Source organism: Pyrgilauda ruficollis, unplaced genomic scaffold (genome assembly GCF_017590135.1).
Source record: "Pyrgilauda ruficollis isolate IOZ18807 unplaced genomic scaffold, ASM1759013v1 scaffold71, whole genome shotgun sequence".
Lineage (NCBI taxonomy): Eukaryota > Metazoa > Chordata > Aves > Passeriformes > Passeridae > Pyrgilauda > Pyrgilauda ruficollis.
In genome coordinates, this window is record NW_024528933.1 from 3,384,357 (window position 1) to 3,405,856 (window position 21,500).

A 21,500-nucleotide genomic window follows, 5' to 3' on the forward strand; every position below is an offset into this window, starting at 1 on the left:
ACACTAAAAAAAAATGAGCCTAGACTAAGTTGTGGGCTCTGTGGTATACCTGGACAGACCTTTTTCATTATTTGTGGTTTCAGAATGGGATGTGAAGCTGAATCAATACAGGTAAATTTGAAAAAAAGAATTTGTCTCTTTACCCACTGAATACTGTGACTGTGGTTGAAATGATCTCTTTGCTGCATTTGGAATCCATTTGCCTTTCTAAACAGTCCCCTGCCCGTCTCGCAGAATGCACTCTGCACCTGCTGTGTCCAGGCCACTCATCCGACTCAGAGCTTCGTTCTTTCTGCAGCTTTCACCTGAGGAGGGCTATGTCTCTGCTAAGGAAGATTGCTTTTTCTACACTGCCCAGTCACTTGAGGAGGAGGGGCCAGTTGATGCAGCCCTCTTCCATGCTGAGCTGGCTCTGGTTAGTGGCCCAACTTACCACAGATTTCTTCAGTCTTTGCATTTTGTAGTGAAAGGAGTTGCCTTATCACTGTCCATGCTTATTTTTTAGTGTTCACTGTGTCCACCTTACTCATCCCCTGTAGGTGGAATGGATTCTGACTTTGTAGAAACTGCTGTATAGAGACTTGGGCTTTTTGCATGAGCTGTGAATCTGGCCTATGATATGTTCATTGCTGAGGAAAAAAAAAGTATTTTGCTGATGTTTTCAAAAGTGCATGGCTATCCACTTGTCCTTGCATGCACTGAGCAGCCCTTTGGAAATCTCACCTTTTTAGAGAAATGTTCATGTGCTTATTTTTCTATGTATCATAATACATCACTTTTATACTGTGAAAAGTTTTTGATATTCCCTTTTTGCATGTAATCCAGCCTTACAAGGAATACTCTGTCTTCAAAAGCTGCAAATACTTCCTCCTAATAATATTCTTCAGCCTTCAACATCAATCAGTGATTATGAGATTTACAAGGTCAAAAGGTGTTCACTTGTACAAACAATGCGGCTTACCTGAGCATTCAGTGCCTTACATAGCCCAGAAGTTACCAGTAAGGACTCAGATTAAAAGTACACAGGAACTAGGGCACTATAAAACAGCAAAAAAATCCCCCAACCTCTCCTCCCACAAAATTAAAAAAACCAAACGAATCAACAAGCCAGAATACATGTGTATATGTATGTATTCCAAGTGTGTATTCTCATGGTTGTTTGCTCTGTTCTGGATCTGATGTAGAAATTATTAGGCCCTCATTTTCTGGGGACTTGAGCAGGGCAGCAGATTCTAAACATGAGAACTTAGTTGATTAGAAAAAAAGTTGAAATTGAACAAAAATCTGAAATGGAGTCCATCAAGATGAAAATCTCTGCATTACTGTTTGCAGCAGGTTTGCTGTTTTTTCACATTTGCAGATGACAGGCTGACTTAATAGCTTGCCTTCAAACAAGACTACATGTTTTTAATTCTTCAGTTTGTTACCTTTAGCAGTTAGGTAACAGTGTCTTTCTTGCTCCATTCATTTAGAAGAGCACAATTTTATATTCTAAATAACCTTTAACTGAAGATGTGTTGAAATTATCAGATTAAAACTGTCTAAAAATTTTGACTTCCATCTGTGCTTCCAGTCCAAAAAACTTGTGAAAAAAAGCAATGAAAATACATGACATAATAAAATTGTCAGTCATGTTTGTCAGTTGTCTAATTAAATGTGCAAAATGCGAAACTAAATGTGCAGTCACCCAGCTGAAGATATGTTTCGAGAGTGCACATATGAGATACTGTTTTTCATAGACAGATCGGTACTCAGATTTTACAGATATGTCCTGAATTTTCACAATACTTTTTTAGGGCACAGCTTTGGTTAAACGAATATGCATTTTCAAGAAGATGAGCTGAGAGTAAGTTACAGCAAAGAAGTAGTTTGGATTATCAGTTAAGTCTGTAGGTTTGAAATAATAAAAAAATAATCCTTTTTACCCTGAAAAGTAATCAATGTGTTGAATTACTGCAGATTGTTGCTACTGCTATAATGGATTCATAATATGATTAAGCACAGGGGCTGAAAAACAAGTTAGATCCCATCTCTGTAGATGGGTGCACTCATCTGCTTCATACAAGTTTATGATACAGGCACGGCTCTTAACCCAGTGATCATTTTGTTAGCCTACAATATGTTCTTGAGCTCTGCCCGGGAGATGAAATAATAATCAAAGTGTAGTGTATGAAGCACTATAAATTAGGGTTTTTAGGGCTTAATTTTATTTTTGTATTTTAAAAAGTCTGAGTCTTTGAAAAAAATATGTTTCATTAAGAAAAAAAAGGCAAAAATACTACCCATGTCAATGTCTAAAAATCTTCTAAAAATTTTATTTCTCATGTAAGAGTAATAGAAATACACAAATCCCTACAGTCAAAAGCAAAATAATTTAAAATCCTTGTAAAAAAATCATGTAATGAATTTTTTGTATAAAAGCACTGTAAAGCACTGTAGTTTCCTGATTGTTTTTAAAAGAGTTTAAAAATAACTGATCCTAAGAAGTTGAGTCAACAATATTGCTGACATGTGGCACCAAGTGAAGTTCAATATTTTTTCTGTGCTAATTTTTGTTAAAAAAATTAGAAAGAAAAAAGAAAAGAAGCCCTAAGGAAATCAAAATATAGACAACAAGAAGTACAGCAGAATTCTCCCAACACTTGGTACTTTTATTAATAGGCATTAGCATGCCTCAGCCCCAAAACTTACTCTGGTTCAGGCTCTTGCATTGCTTCAAATATTCTTTGCAACCTTTGAAGAAGTAGTAACATGGATTTGCTGGAAGCAGAAGATATTCCTGCTGCACTGTGCAAATGTAATTTCAGTCTAAAACATGGAATGAAAAAGAAGAAAAGTATCAGTATATAGTGGCTGGTCTGCATGTGTTTGGGACTTAACGTGGTGTGATGGCAACAGCCTGGCTGATTGAATTGCTTTTGTTGTTAGGTGGACTCCGGTGAGGCAGATCTAGGGGATGAGTCCACCTTTGAATCACAGTATTCTCTAGAGAGAGACGTCTTCCAGGACTCAGTGACAGCTCTGCATGACAGTGCCTGTAGCAGTGGGGTGAGCGACAGCTTCTCTCTTCCATTAACAACTCCCAAGGTAAAATCGAGGATGGTTTTATTAATGGCAAACTTTGATTTTAAGTGTGAGCAGGCTGTATTATCAGACAGAAATGTTTTGTGTCATGCTGGTTGAAAATGTCCTATTTGCTACCAGGATAACATTTTGTTTAGAGTATTGCTGATGTCTTGCAGATGTCTTTGTTGAAGAAAGAGGCAGATAGAAGGGACAAAGCTTGGATTTTTGCTAGATATAAGAGCACAATTTAGCCAGAGTATGGTGAGCTGTTTGTAGTATTAAAGGTGTGGTGAGCAGTCTGCTAGAAAAACATAATTGTCATTCAAAGCATAGTAAAGAATGGTAACATGAAATTACTCTATTGCTCTGTATTTTGATATGAAAAGCAAGAGTAAATTTTCATTCTTATTTTTATTTTATGCTTCATAATTAGTATGTTTCTGTGGTTTTGAATGAAATTTTCATAATGACGCTGTAATAAAAAGTAAATCCGTGTATGTCAAAACTCTGCTAATGATTTTTATGTAAAGCAATAAATGAATATTTATTTAAGAGTATTAAAAAGATCAATAGCTTTTTTGTTCTTGGTCACATACCCATAATGACCTGATTGTGTTATCTTTCTTTCCATTGTTTCTCATGCTCTTTTTTTCTTTTAAATCTTTAGATTTTAATATCACTAACCTAGAGCTTTCCAATCCCATTGTCCTAGCAGTCTTCATTGAAAACCACTGGGTTTGCAGTCTGTGGTCTTGAATAAAAGCTGCTGCTTTTTCTGCCACACCTGAGCTGCAGTAACTCCCGTCAACTTTTCTGGAATGTGTTTAGCCCTTATGAAGTGCTGGTTAGAAAGCAAGATTCATCTTCTAATGGTTTCTCCTAATCCACAGAAGAGCACGTCTTTGCTGTGCCAGTGGGACAGCTTGCATTGTTTAACTCTGTAATTGTTACTTAAATGGATTATGCACTTTACATGCTTAGGAGTAGGAGCATTTTGTGAGATAGAGTCTGGATTTACTTTATGTATCACATTGAGGCTCTAGTAAGTCTTAAGTTATTTTCACCATTGACTTAAAGATAGCTTTGGTTTATATACTCTTTTAAAATACCGTGGTCCTGACTTTTCAGTGTTCATCTCTGTACACTAGTATGAAGTGAGTACTAAGTTCTCATCAAGCAGCCTATTCATGATTCAAAAAACAAACATAGTGGGAAAATCTGTTCATTAATGAAGACTTTTGAAGCAAGTGAAATTCAGTAAAAATTAAAACAGCACTGTTTGATGCTGTGAGGAATGCGAAGATGTTTCCGTTATTTCTGGCTGCAGGGCAGTTGGCAGGTTGTGGGTGTCACTCTGGTGTCACATTTAAAATAGGTGTTGAAGAACATACTTAAAATAAAGCAGATGCTCTAGTGATGCCACATGTTACTATAGTTATGAATTCCTGGAATTGTCTTAGTCCTAGAAAATTGCATCATTGGCTTTTCTTTAAGGGAAACAAAAATAAAAATGATGCAACTCTTAATATATGGTGTACGAAATCAGTGTTGAGTATGATTTGATGCTTGTTTTCACTGATTTAGAAACGGATACTAAACAAACTTAAAAGTAGATGTCCCAGCTGTATTTGAAACCTTGTAAAATAATTTAAATAGATTATAGTATTGTGTTCTGTTCTCAAAAAGGTAGGAAATTATGTAATTGATTATATCATGCAGATTAGTTGTATTTAGGCTCTGCTCAATTATCTTCTCAGCTATTGCCTAAACCACTTATTTACTAGTAAGCCTTTTTTGATTCTTGTCTGGGGACAGAACAAGCATGTATGCACTTCATGAAAGTTGACAAAAATGAATTCTAGGGCTCTTGAGACAAACTGTTGCAAAATATTCCCAAATCCTGGGAAGCATGTCTCCCCAGCTTTTTGGAGAAGCAATAAAACAATTAATAGGACTGGTGGATAACAACTAAGACATATAGAGGTAGTTGATTTTTAGCTCTCTTATTGCATTTCAGAAAAAACATCTCTAATATTGATATAGAGCCTCAAGGTCTGAGTCCTTGATATATCTTTTTAAAATCAAATGGCCTACCTGTTTTTAAAATAACTTACTTTAAAAGGTCAGCTAGAATATTTGATGTGGGTCTTTTTTTCCCTAGAATGTTGTGATTACTGAAACCCCTTGAAACATTTCAAAGGCAGGGCCTCAGAATTTTGGAAGTCTAAACAAATGTGTAGGGAACTTAAGTCCAAGTACTGCAGCCACAATTGGTAGATTTGCAATAATTATTAACTAGTAATCTTCTGTAATTGCATTATTGTATTTCATTATTGTCACATTTCAAATCCCACATATTCACCTTTTGCTGAGGTTTGACCAAGTTTTTACTTGTTGCTCTTTCTGAGGAAGAGAAGTCTTAATATGTTTCTGCTTAGTTAAATGGAAGATAACATTGCATTCTTATTATCTGAGCTGCTTGAAATTCCTCTTTGCTTGCTAAGTGTGCTGAAAGTAAAGACATTGGTCTTGCAAAGTTCTTTCACCTGAGAAAAACAACTGTATGCTTGAATTTTAAAAACTTACTGGAGTTATTCAAGTTGGAGATGGTAACTTATTTTACTGATTTCTGGTGTTATAAAGCAGAAGAAATTGTCTAAGAAATCAGGTTCGCTCTGTAGTAGAATGAATGCCTGTAGGGAACTGCAGATGAGGTTGATCTTGCTGATCTCACAGCATTATGTTTAAATTCTATGAGATTAGTTTTTGTTTAAGGTTTTAGCATGAAATGTGGTTTTGAATTACACTACAACTGAATGGTGATTGTTCATTGTCTCCTGTGTTGAACAGTCTGTTGGAGAGGAATGTCCAAATGCTGCAGCTGATTTCCATGTATCTGAGAAGAATCTGTACAATATGAATCTGAATCACAGACTGAGAGATGAAAAGTCTGTAGTGGACAGTAGCCTGGAAACTGCAAGTGATTTTACTAAAATAGATCTTCTGACTCAGGAGGTTTCAGATATCAACCAAAATGAAAGTGAAAATACAGCAACGTGGACTGGTTCTCAGACAGCATCAGAAATTGTACTAAATCCAAGCCTTGCTACTACCACACAGCTTGATCCCAATGAAAAAGTAAAGTTTGCCTTTTTGCCTTTTTCTTTTTTTTACAATAATTTAAAAAACATACAGAAAGCCTGTAATTAGACCAAAAAATTAACTTGCCTAACTCCTAGGCAAGACAGGGGAATTTTCTTAGCCCTTATTAACCTTCACAGGGGCATCAGTGCATAGTAGGAGGTGCACAGCTGGAATTGGGCCTAGGAAGCCAAAGGGGGATGGTGTGAATGTATTGCATCATGGTGTTCTTTTAAGCCTGTGCAGTTCAGCTCACAAACTGATCTGTGATACTGCAGTGTGCAAACATAATTTTCCTTTATATGACAGTCACTGTGATGTGTGTTTCTTATTTGTTCTGTTCAGTGATTTATTAAGAAATGATTAAAAGAGCTGCAATTTCTTACAAGATTTGTTGCCTTAATACTGGCGAATTGCCAGACATCTGTGTGAATGAATCTGAAGCCCTTGAATTTATTCTACTAATTTTGACATCCCTGAATTAAAAGTGTGCTTTGTGATAGATGTGATATATTGCCTGAATGAAAAGAGAAATCGTGATGTTACTTTGATCTTTGATGAACTGACTTTTCTGTCTGTGTAAGGATCTGACTCAATTATGTGCATGGCTTTTGTGTAAGGCAAAAGTAGTTGAGATCAGTATGACTAAACATTTTTATCTTGGTAAATTGAGCTGGTGTTATTTTCCCTTGTGTTAGGATCAATTGCTTTTAATGGAAAAGAGATGCCCAGTATCATTGGAGGGAAATTCCATACCCCAAAATTCAGTGAAAAACATTTATGAGAAGACTATCACTATTGCAAAAGGCAATTCAAGCCTAGGTAAGTTAGCAAACATTTTTTGTAAACTCTTCAGGAATATGGCTGTTGGTTTTCCTTGTATGTTCCCTGTTTAATTAGTAAAAAATAAATATTTAGTGGGAGCAGGACATTCATTCTTTGCTGCTCTTTCCCTGTTTGACAGTGATGGCACTGGATCCATTTGCTGTCATTGTGTTCACAATGGGACCAATTCTCAGTCTCGTTGAGAATTTCTTTTCCCATAAAGGAGTTTAATCTTTCCTAAGTGTTAACAGAACAATTTTAATGCATCATTTTTCAATGTACTAATGTAGTGGAAAACCAAGAATTAGCCAAGGAGTGCTGTAGAGGAACATTGTGGCTAAAGAGGTGTAGATGAGACTTTAAAATATTTGTAAACACAAAATGATCTTGCTTCGTGAGGATGGTCAAATGGGACTAAACAAGCTGCTTGCTTGCTTGCCTCAAGTTTGAATCCAAAGTGCCTCAGTGTTTCTAAAAAGTATGTCATTGATAAATTTAATATACAGTATTTTTTGCTTAACAATATTATGATTTTGTAATGAAGTTCAAAGTTTTTCGATATCTGCAATCTGCAACTTCCTGAGCATACTGACTAGAAACATATTTTGGAGTGAACACACACAACAGATGATAATGTTTTTCATTGTCCTGTCCTGCTCTCAGGTGTGGCCCTGGGCAGTGTGAGGGGGAGAACAAGACCAGAACCCTCCCAGAGCCCATACCAGGAAGGCTTTGTGTTGAAAGGCAGTGATGTGTGCCTCCTGTTTCTGCTTGTATGTTTATTTGGTTTGATTTAAGTTCCTGGTACCGTTTCTTCCAGCAAACTGCATAATCTTGAAGAGTCTTTGGGATTGGTAGGGCAGGACTTTGTGTGGGTGCTGGCTATTAGCAGTAACTCTGCAAATGCTTTAAAATGGGCTGTCCACAGAATAGGATGTTTGTAAACAGTCCCAAGTCAGGACTTCTTTGCTGTGCAAAGGTGGGTGTCAGTTTTTACAGCTGTATTTCGGTGGGCATCTTGACCTGGAATAATCTGCTTTCTGATGTCTGGATGCTCAGTCTCTCACGTACCACCTTCATGAAACAGCCATCCTTCAAAATGGATCTGGTTTAAAATCAGGATCTGAAAAATAAAAAGATGTAGAAAAGGCTGGTATGGGTATAAGGTTTATCTTTCATTGGTATGAGGACCTTGATTAACTACTACCTTTACTGGCCTCATTGCCAGCCTGTATAGAGTGCAGGTAACAGTGCGTTTCAAGGCATCTGGATTTTGTAAAAAATAGTTTTCTTTGCAATAAACTTCATTGAGTGGAGTAGGTTTTCATTTATGGATGAATATTTTAAGTGCAGTGAACATCAAAGAAAATTTCATCTCAAGCTTAATACAGCATAAAAATACAAACTTTGGCAGGGTCCATATTGGCAGACATTTTATGAATAAAAAATAAGACTGGTCTTAATATGTACAAAATGTGAGTATTGCTTTCTTCTGGCTTTTGACTGTAGCATTTTTCTTTCAGTCTGAGTGTGCTCTGGCCTGGGAAGCAGCCTCTGCATAGTGATCAGTTTATGCACATGGCTGCCCTGCTTTTACCCTTCACTTTTATAAAAGCAGCTAAGTCAAGAACTATGAGTGATGTTGAAAGCTGCAGCTGCATTGATTAAATAATTGAGGATTAAGAACGGGCACTTCTTTTTTCCTTTCAAATGGTGTCAGCCAGAGTTTGCAGCAGCTCTTTAATGCCAGCTGCTGCTGGAGCTCTAACATTTTGACTGATTTTTTAAAAGGCGAGAAGCACTCCAATGCAGAAGGGCTGAAATGCCATTGTCCTGCAAAAAGTTTGGCAACTTTACTTTGGAATTTGCATTTTTAATCTGAAACTGTGGGTTTCCAAAGTGTAACATTAGGCTTTTATATCTGTAAGGATGATGTCAGCATAGAAAAAGGGAAAGGCAGTCTGTTGTATGTGTGATGTTTTCCTAAAGCGCTGTTACACTACCCTCAGTAATGTCTGTTACTATGTTAACCAAACAGCAAGGTTAGGTTCAGAATTTCAAACCTTATTTTGAAAAAATAAAAAGTTTTTTATTAAGAAGTATTAAGGTAGTAGTGGAAGTCCACTGAGTGGACTTTAAGGGTTTCAGCCCTGCCTTTTCCACTGTCTTAGTGAAGAACTAAGTTCTTCCTGAAACTGTTACTAGGGTTTGTTTGATGAATACCAACTGCCCTGAAGATAACAGTGAAAACTCATGTGTGTAAGAACAGTCACAATGACACATGAAGGTCATCATAAGTCAGTCCCTATAGGTTCCCCATGGAAGAGGAGAGGCCAGGAGGATATCTTATTTTCCATTACTGGAAAGAAAGTGGAGTTAAAGGGTATAAATATTGAGAAGCAGTATCCTTCTTTGCCACAGGTAGGATACTGTTTTAAGTAAAATATTGGGCTTTATCCATTAGCAATATACAGACTTTCACTGAAGTCAGAATGCTCTTTTGGGTCTAAGCTATGGCCCACCCAGGAGAGCAGGAAGACATCTCAGTGAGATCTGATTCATAAATAAGTGTGTATTTGTTTTTGGCCTATTAATTACCTGTTTAATCATTTCACCTTCTTTCCAAAGAGAGTTGTCATAAACAAAAGTGAATGTGTATAAATTCAGTGAACCATTAGAAGAGTGATGATTTTAAATGTTTTTTAAGCAATTTCATTATCTTTCTTATTTTTTGCTTAAATACTCCACTGTCTTAATTTTTCTTGTATTGAACTGAGTATGTGAACTGACAGCAAGGTAAAGTTACTGCGATGGTGATTTGTAATTACTGTCTCAAAGAAGGAGAATAAGAGCAACATTTATAGGCTTGGTGATATTGGCAGCTTGGCTGACTGACTTTTCCTTTCTCTGTGCCCCATTTCTTTATTTTGGCACCCAGAGCTGTGGCTCAAAGATATTAACTGTTTCATGTGTTTTTACTATAGGGATGACAGTAAGTTCCAATAAAGATGGCTTGGGAATGATAGTTCGCAGTGTCATCCATGGAGGCTCAATAAGTCGTGATGGACGGATTGGTGTGGGGGACTGCATCCTGTCCATTAATGAAGAGTCAACCACTAACTTAACTAATGCACAAGCCCGGGCTATGCTGAGACGACATTCACTCATTGGACCAGACATAAAGTAGGTAAAACTAAATGATGAATTGTGGTAGGAAAAAGCTGATAATATATTTTTTTTATTTATGCAAGAATTTTAAATGAAAATTTTGTTATTACACATCAATTTACCTTTAAGTTGCAGCATCAGGTGGATAATTCACCTTCAGATTTCATTTCCATGGATTTCAAAGATGAGATCACTTGTGTGAGAGGTTTCAGATATTCTTAGAAATCACTGTCATGAGTATCATCATTATTACTGTCCTGCCTAGTTTTATTGAAAGAATAGGACTAGACAGAATTTTGCATTCATAATATTAATCTTGTAAGTAAAGTTACAATTTTCTCAAGATGTTTGTGGTTCTTGAAGGTGGACTGTCCTGGCCGTTGCACAAGTAATTTAATTTATTTTTTTTTCATGGGTTTTGGGTGCCAGACAGTATGAAATATGATGTTAATGCAGAAAATTAATATTTAAAACATTTCAGTATGTCTATGACAAACAGTAGAAACACTGTTTTTTGTAGTCACTTCCAGTTTTTTATTAGTACATATGAATAAGCTGTTGTTCTTGTGCATAACTGTCTGCTCTTGGTAGTAGTTGTAGTAGTTTCAAATTTTCAATAATAAATACAAATTTTCAGAAGCCCTCTTGAGAATAAAGTTTCTTTTTCTCAAGTTCACAAATTTACAAAATTTTAACTGCCTTAAAGTACAATTCTTTCTAGTTGCTGTGGTTGTGGAAGTAACTTTGCCCACAAGAACCGTCTGGAAATGAGGCTGTTCATGAAGATGTGGGTAGTGCTGTAGACACAGTTGTGCTGGTTTACAGCTTCAAAACCTAGTGACTATTTTCTCTGCTTAGCCTGTGGTAACATTGATGAGTCAGATGTGAAAAGGGATTAATGGAGTTCTTGTTGATAGAGTCCTCTGCTTATTGGTGAGGGTAGCATTGAAAGAATCAGTCCAGTCCCAGTGTGGTTATAGGTGTAACTGAGGTTACAGCTGGGTTCAGAATGGACAGCAGGGCATTCCATACTTGCCCAGAAGTATTCTAGCTTGGAAGAGACCTAGTGTTTTGGGAACAGGTGGGCAAAGTACCTTCACTATGGCTACTAGGTTTACTTGCCTGCCCCATGTCATGCATTTAAGATTATGATTTAATGTAAGCCTGTTTAAATACAGGGATATGCTCATGTAATGATTGCGTTACTGTTAATGCTCTCAGGAATATACGTGAGTCAGTGTTGCTAAAGTCTGACATTAATTATTACTGTAGGGTTCCAAACTACGACTCCCAACTGTTATGATTGAAGTCAGCTGTATGTGCACATGCATGTGTGTGTGTGTATCTGCTTAGAGACACAAATGCTGCAGCACTATTCTTCTATGAGAAGTCTTCTTTTAGTGCTATAGTTCATAATCAAATACAGGTGTGTTCACTGTTTGTGCTTTTGCATTTATAGCTGCTTTATTTAATGCTGTGTGACTACAAGTTTTGTTTTGTAGTCTTACTCTTCTGCAGTTTTGTTGGAAGTACTAAAATCTTGCCTTAGGTGTGGATATTCAGATTCTCCAGAGAAAATTGCACCCCATTCCTGAAAGATATTGCAGAAGAGGGGCAATTTCTATTCATATTATTACTCAAGATTTTTGTCTTTTGTTTTGTATTTATGTTATTTTTTGCATTCCCATGGCAAGTTTTAGAGTGAAGCCAGCTTCTCCACTTTAGAAACAGAAAGACTAAATCAGTTGCTAGCTTCTAAAGGAGTCTTGCAAGAAAAATGACAGTATTTTTGTGACTACATAGTTTTGCTGTAGCACTATTCAGCACAATCAAACTTTTGTTTAATTTTTAACTTGAAGGAGCAGTACAGGATCCCAGAAAAAATACTATGATACAAACATGTGGCTAACACCCCAAATCAGAAATTTGGAGATGAGGAGCTTCATGTTAAGACAGTTCTTTATGTTTGCTGAGAAGGATAAACACCCTTCCCCCGTTCCCCTCCCATATTTGTCAATTCAGAGCTAATGTGGGGCATCACCTTGCAGCATTTTTGATTTAAGGGCCATCATTTCAAAGACTTAAGTTGAATCTCTTTGGTGTCTTCCTTGGAAAACAAGGCTATGCCAGCACCCAGACATGACTATCTAGATATCATTCCTCTTTGTCCTTACTGCAAAATTTGCCCCTTAACTTTTAGATTGAGTCTTTTCTGGGTAGCAGGGTGCCCAAAAAAGTGATTAAGCAGAAGTATTTTGCTTCCAAAGCTGTATTTCAAATAGTAGCAAATAGTATTTGCAAACAAAACACAAACCCATTCTTACCAGCCATGTAAAGGCATTCTTTAATTCTGTTAAAGGATTTGATTTTGAATAGTTCAAGAAAAAGCAGCCTGAGTTTCAGAGTTGCATATTTAATTTTTTTCCCCTCTGTGGGTAGAATACCAGATGTGTGACCCTACTGAATGCATTCTGTTTCACTTCTCACTCTACCTTGCCAGGAGCTCTTATATTTGTGTAATAAAGGCAGTATTTTGTGCTCAGCAGCAGCTGCTTGTAACATCTGTCAGATAATTATAAAGCTGAATTAGAATTCACCTGACTGAATGGGGGGATGAATTCCTGATCAAGAAATGGGAGAGATTGCAGTTCCATTTTCCATGCCTCTTAATAATTGCTGCTGTAGACAGTAATAAAGACCAGATGTTTCCTGGGTTAGATGTAGATGAAGTGGAGGTGGAACAGGACAAAAAAAAGGAAAGGAAGAAAAAAAAATATCAGCTCACACTTCTACATACATAAGTATGCCTCTCACATTCAGCATGAGACATTGATATTAATTAACACCATTGTAAAAAGATGCTGCATCATATGCTTCACGTTCTAGATCTTCTCCAGCACCTGCTGATGATCAGGCCCTGTGTTATGTGTGAGTATTGGCAATTCAGAAACTCATTATGGCTCTGTGTTGCAACTTGTCTGTAAAATCATTCCATGCTTTTATGACATCAATAGTAATGTCAGGGATATATCCAGATATAGGTACATATTCTCTTTCTTCTCATGTATATTTGTGTGTGCATGCACATGTGGCTGCACATGTGGATGTGCATATATTTTTTAATTAAGAAAGATACAACTGTGTGTGTACAATTGTATTATATATTTATATGTGGCTTTAAACTTGAAGATTGGAGCATGCTTTCTAAGTCTGGAATGAAAATACCTGTATTCTAAAATAAAAATATTGGTAATATATTTAAATTTCATCTATGACAGCCACTCAAGATGTGCTCAGAGCACGTGTGCATGTTGTGTGTATGTGTACAGGGTTCACTTCTAGAATTGGCATGAGTACAATGTACTGATATCTGGATTAATCTCAGTGTCATATTTTCTGTGGCACTTACATTTTACTTTCGTCATGTATGCAAAGGTTCAAATTGAACCTTAAATGTTAATTACAATAATTTGTCCTAAGCATTTTCCATACTTTGTAATTTATTTGTTGGTGTTTCAAGGTTTTGTGTGGCTGTTCAGTCAAGCATGTGATAAATGTTCCTCTGTACTGCATGCAGTGTTGTGTTTACAAGACACTTTCATAAGTAAAACCATTGATGTTTCCATTTTCACTGCTTTAGTTGATAGTGCATATTTCTGGGTGTAGGAGAAGTGGTGATAGCTCTTAAGAAAGAAAACCAGAACACTTTTCTTTCAAGCTGTACAGCTACAAAAGAGAGGAAGATGGTTAAACCATGCATATACTTTCCTTTGAAGTTGTTGAACTTTAATTTCTCTTGCAGCGAATAAATATGACACAGAAGTGGAGCATACATTTATTTATTTTGTTTTCTCTGCTTTCATGTCTGTTTTCTGGCCCTTGTTTGTCTTACTGTCTTCCCTGTTGCTGTATTAAGACAATTACCAGTCTGTTTTGCAGATTAACTGGTGCCTTGGTGGGGTTTTATTTCTGCTTTACGGCACAAAGTTCAACAGAGTTGGCCAGAGGAGCCAGAAACACTTCTTGTTCTGTGCACCTCATCATCCCAGCCACAAGCTGAGCTGTTTAGGATGATGCTGAATGTCTTCAGACCTCACTTTGACCTCCAACTGAGCTACAGCAGCAATCCAGCAAGTGATGGATTTGATAACTGTGAGGTGTCAGCCCATGAGCACTAAGCAGGGAAAATACTCTTTCATTTCAATAATAACATGCAGAACAGAGAGAATAGCAGGACAGTCACATCAGTAGTACAGGTAATAAGAGCAGTTAGGGAAACCTTTGCAGTTAACTGGACTTTAGAAATCATGAGCAAGGTACAAAGATGAACTCCACGCAGAATATAACTTTTCATATATTTGATCCATATAATTTGTTTTTCTTTTGTATGTTTTCTTTTTTTTGCAAAATGCAAGTGTTCTGGTTTATGTTTGTAAAACAACTGAAGCATTATAGAAACTAGGTAAGAATGAACATATTGATAAGAACAAACAGTCAAAAACATACTGAATATTCATTTGAGTGCTTTATACTAGGCTATTAGAACTGTAGTTAAGTACTAGAATACAATTAATGTATTTTTTCCAAAGAACTAAAATGTAACAGCTGCCAGTGAGATTATCTGAATTTTATTCCATCTGTGGAAATCAATTAGGTAATTTGGTTGTTCAATTTTAGATGCATTTTTAAAAAATGGTAAAACAAACCTCTTTTTCTTTATAATTCCAGTGCTGTACACAGAAAGGAAAGCTAAGGCAGTTTTTCAGAGACATTTCTAAGTAGCATTTAAAACTCTTTGAGATCATCCTTTGAGTCATACCTTTTTAATTATTCAGCACAATGTCAGTTATTTAATCATATAACAAACACAATAGGGTATCCCAGAAGTTGGAGCGCATATGGTTTGCCTCCCCCTTGAGATCAGCTGATCTCAAGTGCTCATGCATAAGATAAGGACTACTGCTGTCATTGGACCTTGGCACTATGCATAATTATTTGCCTTGTACTCCTTGCAGAAAAGGACTAGATAAGAGCTGATATGTATTGGACACTGTACTATCAGAGGTCACACTCTGCGGTATATATTCACACTGAATCTGGTATAACCTGTTTCCTTTGTAGGACTTTCTGTGTGCCTTTCTCCTTTCCATACTTATAGCTTCCAGCTTCAGTTTACGTAAAGGAGATTGTCCAGGCCTTCTAGCCAGAAGTTCTGGTTTCTTTACTGTATCATTCTGTAAAGGGAAAACTACATTTATTCCTACTTATTTTTATAAGTGATGAATATAACTGAATGAATGTTACATTTTCTTACATTGAAATTAAATTTACAGGTCTTTAAGTTTTTGTAGAGGCAAGGTATTCTGGTGGGCCAGCTGGGTGAAGATGCTGCATCAGCATTTGACCCATGAGAGTTTTGTGAGCACAATACTATTACTTCACTGTAGCTCAATACACTTGGAGTTGGAGGTGGCTGAGAAATAGTAGTCATTATTCTCCAAAATTCTTTTCTCTCTTACTTTTTTCTCTTTTACTGCTGGCTGTTCACATAATAGCTGATGCATGTCTTTAGCATTTTGCAGTGGTAGAATACCCTCAGGAAAGGCAGATAAAGGTTAGTGACATAGTGCTGAGAGTTTGTTTCCAAGTGTATGTTAACTTCTCAGCACTCCAAAAGGAAAATATGTTGTGTCAAATGGAGTAACACTTATGTGTTTGAAAAATAAGCCAATGCAGAACACGAGGTTTATATGAATTTAGATAATATGGTTTTAGAAATATCCATTAAGAGAACTAGGAAGTTCCTTCTGTTCAGCACCCTAGAGAGCCTTTTTCACTTTTCTAGATATGGTAGGTGTTAGAGGAGGTAGGGGACATGCTTGGACACATACAGAGATGAACAAATTAAGGTGGCCCTTCTAATAATTTTTGGTAGAGTGTTTTAGACTGACAGCATTAGTCATATAGAACTTTATTTGCGTTTGTTCTGATGCTTGATGTATTCCACAGAAAACTACTGAGAAGGAGGAATCAGTGGCAGTCAGGGCGTGACAAAGAGGACATCAGTCAGGGATGATGGACAGGAGACGGCTCCATGTGAAAGCCTCAGACTTGAAAGGGTCTCTTCCCTTTCCAGCAGCTTATATATCCTTGTGAAGTGGCCAGGGCCTTTTATTTTTGATTTAGCCCTGTCTCTTCCATGAGGAAATATGTTATTTTTTTCTTTGAACAATGTGATGTATGGTAAGACAAGACTTTTTTCTGCCCTTTTTCTATCAGCCTTACTTCTTGGTGTACTTGAGTCTGATAGCTAAGCTGTAGGTTTTTAAGAACATACAGCATCGTTAAAGGAGGGATATCTAAGTAGCCCTGCTTATATCATGGAGGACACTGTGGTATCCTTTTGCCTCCCAGATGGAAGCTTTTCAAGAAATATTCTTTAGGGCTTAATCTTTTTTCGCCTCTTTGTTTCATTCTCCCCAGTCTATTGGGCTGTTTCTGGCTTTCAAACATCAGGTGGAGTCTGCACATAATTTTTTCTAATGGAACATGACTGACTGTCCTAAAGTGGTTGGAAATGCACGAAGGCCTGGAGGAAGAAGTTGAGCAGGGGATTGGTCCCTGTGGCGTAGGTGGTGTGCTGTAACATATTTTTGTGTCCAAACCCTGAAGTGTTCTTCACTAAAAGCATAGAAATCTAAAATAAATACAAAACCACCCATAAAAGCACAAAACCTCCTACAGGCTGACTTTCAGAAACATTTTCAGCAGTCATTAAGGGTGGTAATGGTGCCTCAAACCTCACAGATCCTTCAGTGTTTGTCTTTGCATGAGGGATCTATGTTTTGAATGAAGCTGGATTGTCTCTTGTTACATTCCTGTCACTGTTCAAGCACCATTTACTTTAATTACAAAAAACTATGTGCTTTTCAGCTACCTAATTTGACTATAGATGTGTACTTGTTGCAAAGTTGCAAAGGATTTGTGTAAGTGCTTATTCCCAGCATACCAGCACTGTTGCTTTGAAGTCAACAAAGTAGTCTTGAGTATCTTCCTCATATCCATACCTCACACCCACTAAATGGAGGACTGGCATTCCCTATGCTAGTTTAATCATGTCCCATTTTATTGCAGTATTACATATGTGCCAGCAGAAAATTTAGACGAGTACAGGGCCAGTCTGGGACAACAGACAGAGGGAACAGTGCCACTTGAACTTTTTCCTTCACATATTGTCAGGTGAGTCAAAAGACTTACAACTTTCTCCCAAATACCTCTCAAAGGTAACTCTTTCCATAGACCTTGCACATTTTGGGAAGATAAGTTTTATTTCAGAAGACATGAAAGATGGATTATTTTCTTCAGTCTGGCAGCCACAACAGTAAAAAGCTGTTAGAAATACAGTTTTTGCTTTGACTAGCAAATTTCTAAGCATTTTTGCAAGTCTGTTTGATCTGTCCAAAAAGGAGATTGAATTCTTTCTCATCCTAAATTTCTCTTAAATACCATGCAATTGGATTTATGGATTGCCACAAATACTGAAGTTTCCAACATAAGATTTTGGTATTGATGGTCTTCCAGAACATGACTGGAAAGAATAAATTGTGTCGTTCTTTTCCTTCAGTTTTGAAAATTCAGTGCAGTTGCTGTCTAAAATTTCAAAGTAATTAATAATTGGATTTTTGCAATTAATCTCCAAAAGCAGTAAGTTTAGTTGAGTGCTGCTGTTGTAATTTCTTCCATTTTGAAAACCATAAATTACCTTTAGCTTTGATTTGGTTGTAGTTCCAAATTGCATTTTGTTGTTCTGTGTTGTGGATAGAAGCTTCATTGCAGATAAGAAGTAGACAGGGAATCCCTGAACAGCATATGTATTCTAAAAGACATCAGAAAAAGAAGTTCCTTACCTGAATCCAGTGTACAAATTCTGAAACTGTCAGGGTGACTCAATATATGAAATTTTTCAGAAAAATCTAGTGATTATGTGTATTCTTTAGAAATTAATTACATGTTCGTGTTTATCATCAGAGAACTTCCAGAGCTTCCAGAACGTGAAGAGGGGGAGGGAGAAGAAAGTGAACTTCAAAATGCAGGTTTCAGTAACTGGAACCAGCCCAGAAAGTAAGTGCAGATCTAGTTGCACATTATAAAATATCATCTGAAATTCAAAAATTCTGAAACATATTTTGAGAAAAGTAAAAAACAACAGAATTGCAGCTCTTATGTATGTTATGCATTGCTGGAATGATTAATGATTGACTTTTACTACATTGGGCTACGTCCCTGCAGTCTAGCAGTGTCTTAATTGTTATAGTAATTCATCTCTACTTATTCCAAGCTGACTCACAGGGATCAAGTCAAAAAAGATGAAGAGAAAGATTCAAAGTTTCTATTAGAACTCAAAACAAGCTGACCAATACTAGACTCAATTGCAGAAGTTCTGATCAATCTGGTACATAACTTCCACTGAAAGACAAAACTTTGCAACGAGGAGTTATTTCAGAATTTTTCAAAATAATTGTGCTAATCCAGGTGTCTTCAGTGTGCATCTTTGTTGTAATCACAACAGACTTTAATTTGGTTTGGTCCTTTTTTCATCACAAAAGGGTCGAACTCTGGAGAGAGCCTAGCAAGTCGTTGGGCATCAGCATTGTTGGAGGACGAGGGATGGGAAGCCGCCTGAGCAATGGAGAAGTGATGAGAGGGATTTTTATCAAACACATCCTGGAAGACAGCCCAGCTGGCAAAAATGGAACACTGAAAACTGGAGATCGGATTGTAGAGGTACCATCTGAATCCCTTTTGCTGCAATTCCCCCAGCATCTCAGGAGTCACTGAAATGGATGTGTGGTGGGCTGACAGCTGTGCAGTTGCCACAGCTGATACCACTTGAGCCACACAGACTGTAGTACCATCGGCTGCTGTTTGTGTGCAGACAGCTGCCTGTTAGTTGAATATTCAACCTGAAACGTATGACTGACTGTGTGAGCAGGGTTCTACAAAGCCAGCAGTTTGACTTGCCCATTTGAAAACCAGAATGTGTAGGAAAAAGCTTAAGTTTGGTGAATCGAAAAGATTTTTCACCTTTTGCACCTTTTCACTGGGTAACAATAGCAACAGCCAGTGCAAACCATGCAAATGGATGCCAAGATTATTTCCATAATTTGATAATTTGAATCAATTTCTTAATTGATTCAAATAGTTCTTACGCATCTTGTGCGGGAGTTAAGGGAGACACATTTTTTTTTCTCCTGACATGAAGAAATCTGTGTTTAATACTTGAGACATGAGGAACATTTTGCCCATGTCTCAGTATAATGTAGCCAGTGGTATTGCAGGGTAGGATTTATCATCATTTCTCTTGTACTTAGCTAGTCCTGTGCTCATGCAGGCAGTTCTGCTTTGTCACTTAAAGATATTGCAGAATAAACATGCTGAAGAGAATAGATCTTTCCTAACATGACTATTGGTGTCAGACATTGCCCTATCTCCAATGTCAGGCTAATAGAAACTGCCTCCATTTAACCCTGCTACATGTCCTTAGCTGACTATCCTTCAGTAAGAAGCCCAACAAGCAGAGTGTTGGAGTTGATGATTCTTGCTCAGACCGGGCTTGACTTACATGGTGTTACTGAAACTGCAGTTTGCTGTTTACTACAATATCGATCTTGAGGATCTTGAAATAATATCTTAGTGTAGGTAGCACTTTCTATAACAGGATGGAACAGTTTGCAGTGTATAAGAAGTTGGGAGTTGGAATTTTGCTTGAAGGCCACAAAGTTAAAAGCATTCATTTCACCTGAGTGCATTTGTCTCTGACAGTGATGATTGCAGAAACTGGAATGCGTGAGTGAAAACAAAATATAGTGTTAATGTGACTGTTTCTGAATGAATGGTTTCAGTTTCTCAAGTTGTTGCATATGTAAACTTCCATCTCTGTAGTGCATACAGTTTTTCAGACATGAGAAGTTAGACTACTGTTGTTCTTGTTCAGTTCCTCATAGGTTTAGAATTTCTCTCAGATTGTTTTTGTGCTCTCTTATTTGCAATGGATGATTAAGGTTAAGGTGGACTTAGACAATTAAAAAGTTGTAGGGGTAATCCTCATCATATAAGTTTGTGTGCTAGAATTGCCACTAACAAATAACCTTTCTGTGTTAGCTTCTAGCTTTTATTGTGGTCATTGTGACAATACTTTATTGATGCTAACCTCACCTTAACATCGTTCTTACCTGGATAACAGGACAAATTGTTTTACATACCCATACATATACAGACATGAAAAAAAAACCAAACCAGGCACAAATTTGTCCTTAGCCATCCTGTGTACATGCATTCTTCCAGAAGATAGAAAGCTTTTCAGCTCTGACCTAAAAATTTAACTTCTGAAGAAAGTGTCTAGTAGCTAAAATTAATCTTATCTTGCGCTAGGAAAAAAAATAATAGAAGATAAAACAAAAGAAAAAAGTACACTGTAATGGCTTAATACCCCATCATGAAAAACTCTCCAGCACCTAACAAGTGTCAGTTTTAAAATCTCATAAAGTCCTAGGTAATAGTTTTTTCTTCAGGTGGGACTTGCAGGAAGCAGTATTTGGTAAATATTCCTACTCTCCAGATTATCATATCTCTTCTGTTACATTGCTTGTGGGAAAACTTATGGAGTCTGAACTAAAAAATTTTTAAAACAGAGGAATAAGAGAATATTTATTTGATGTTCTATTAGCACTCTTGAAAATACCAAACCTGTGTTTGAGGGACCTCAGGCCAAGTCTGTAGAAAGGTCCACTAAAAACAGAGGGTTGGGCTTAGGTTTTAGTCAAAGTTTCCTAACCAAAACTCAGAACTGACTCTTGTAGCTTCTTGCAATGTTAAGATGAGGCCTTCCAATTACAGGTGGATGGAATTGACCTCAGAGATGCCAGCCACGAACAAGCTGTGGAAGCGATACGGAAGGCAGGCAATCCTGTAGTCTTTATGGTACAGAGCATTATAAGCAGACCAAGGGTAAGCATAAAGAATGTGAAAAGAGATGTAATACATAGTAATAGATGAAGAAAATGTTCAAGATAGTGGTATTTGGGAATGGGATATTTAATCCTGAAAGTGCCATCTCAACTCTTTTGATAACAAAGATTTGATTTAAGTATTATTTCCATTTAGAATGAAATCGATTTGGATTTGGAAATACCCTCCAGCACACCGTCCTCAAACTATTTTGAAAAGCCTCAAGAAAGATAATTTGTTGGGGGGCAGAGTAGGAGTCTAACTAAAACCATCTGTTAGAGATTGACAGCGTG

General features: G+C 37.0%; 1 protein-coding gene across 15 annotated transcripts in view; it reads left to right on the forward strand.

The window, feature by feature from the left end:
* The window catches only part of MPDZ (multiple PDZ domain crumbs cell polarity complex component), a 93,689-nt gene that overhangs the window by 43,702 nt on the left and 28,487 nt on the right, over positions 1-21,500 (forward strand). For 8 of the 15 annotated variants that reach the window (XM_041485530.1, XM_041485532.1, XM_041485533.1 and 5 more), the window contains 10 exons: positions 299-415; positions 2,929-3,087; positions 5,917-6,204; positions 6,906-7,029; positions 10,017-10,215; positions 13,087-13,128; positions 17,335-17,439; positions 18,229-18,321; positions 18,807-18,984; positions 21,097-21,207. In XM_041485530.1, the coding sequence (XP_041341464.1) occupies positions 299-415; positions 2,929-3,087; positions 5,917-6,204; positions 6,906-7,029; positions 10,017-10,215; positions 13,087-13,128; positions 17,335-17,439; positions 18,229-18,321; positions 18,807-18,984; positions 21,097-21,207 (1,416 nt within the window). The remainder of the gene's footprint in view (positions 1-298; positions 416-2,928; positions 3,088-5,916; positions 6,205-6,905; positions 7,030-10,016; positions 10,216-13,086; positions 13,129-17,334; positions 17,440-18,228; positions 18,322-18,806; positions 18,985-21,096; positions 21,208-21,500) is intronic. The other 7 variants (XM_041485534.1, XM_041485545.1, XM_041485546.1 and 4 more) reach the window with 4 other exon arrangements.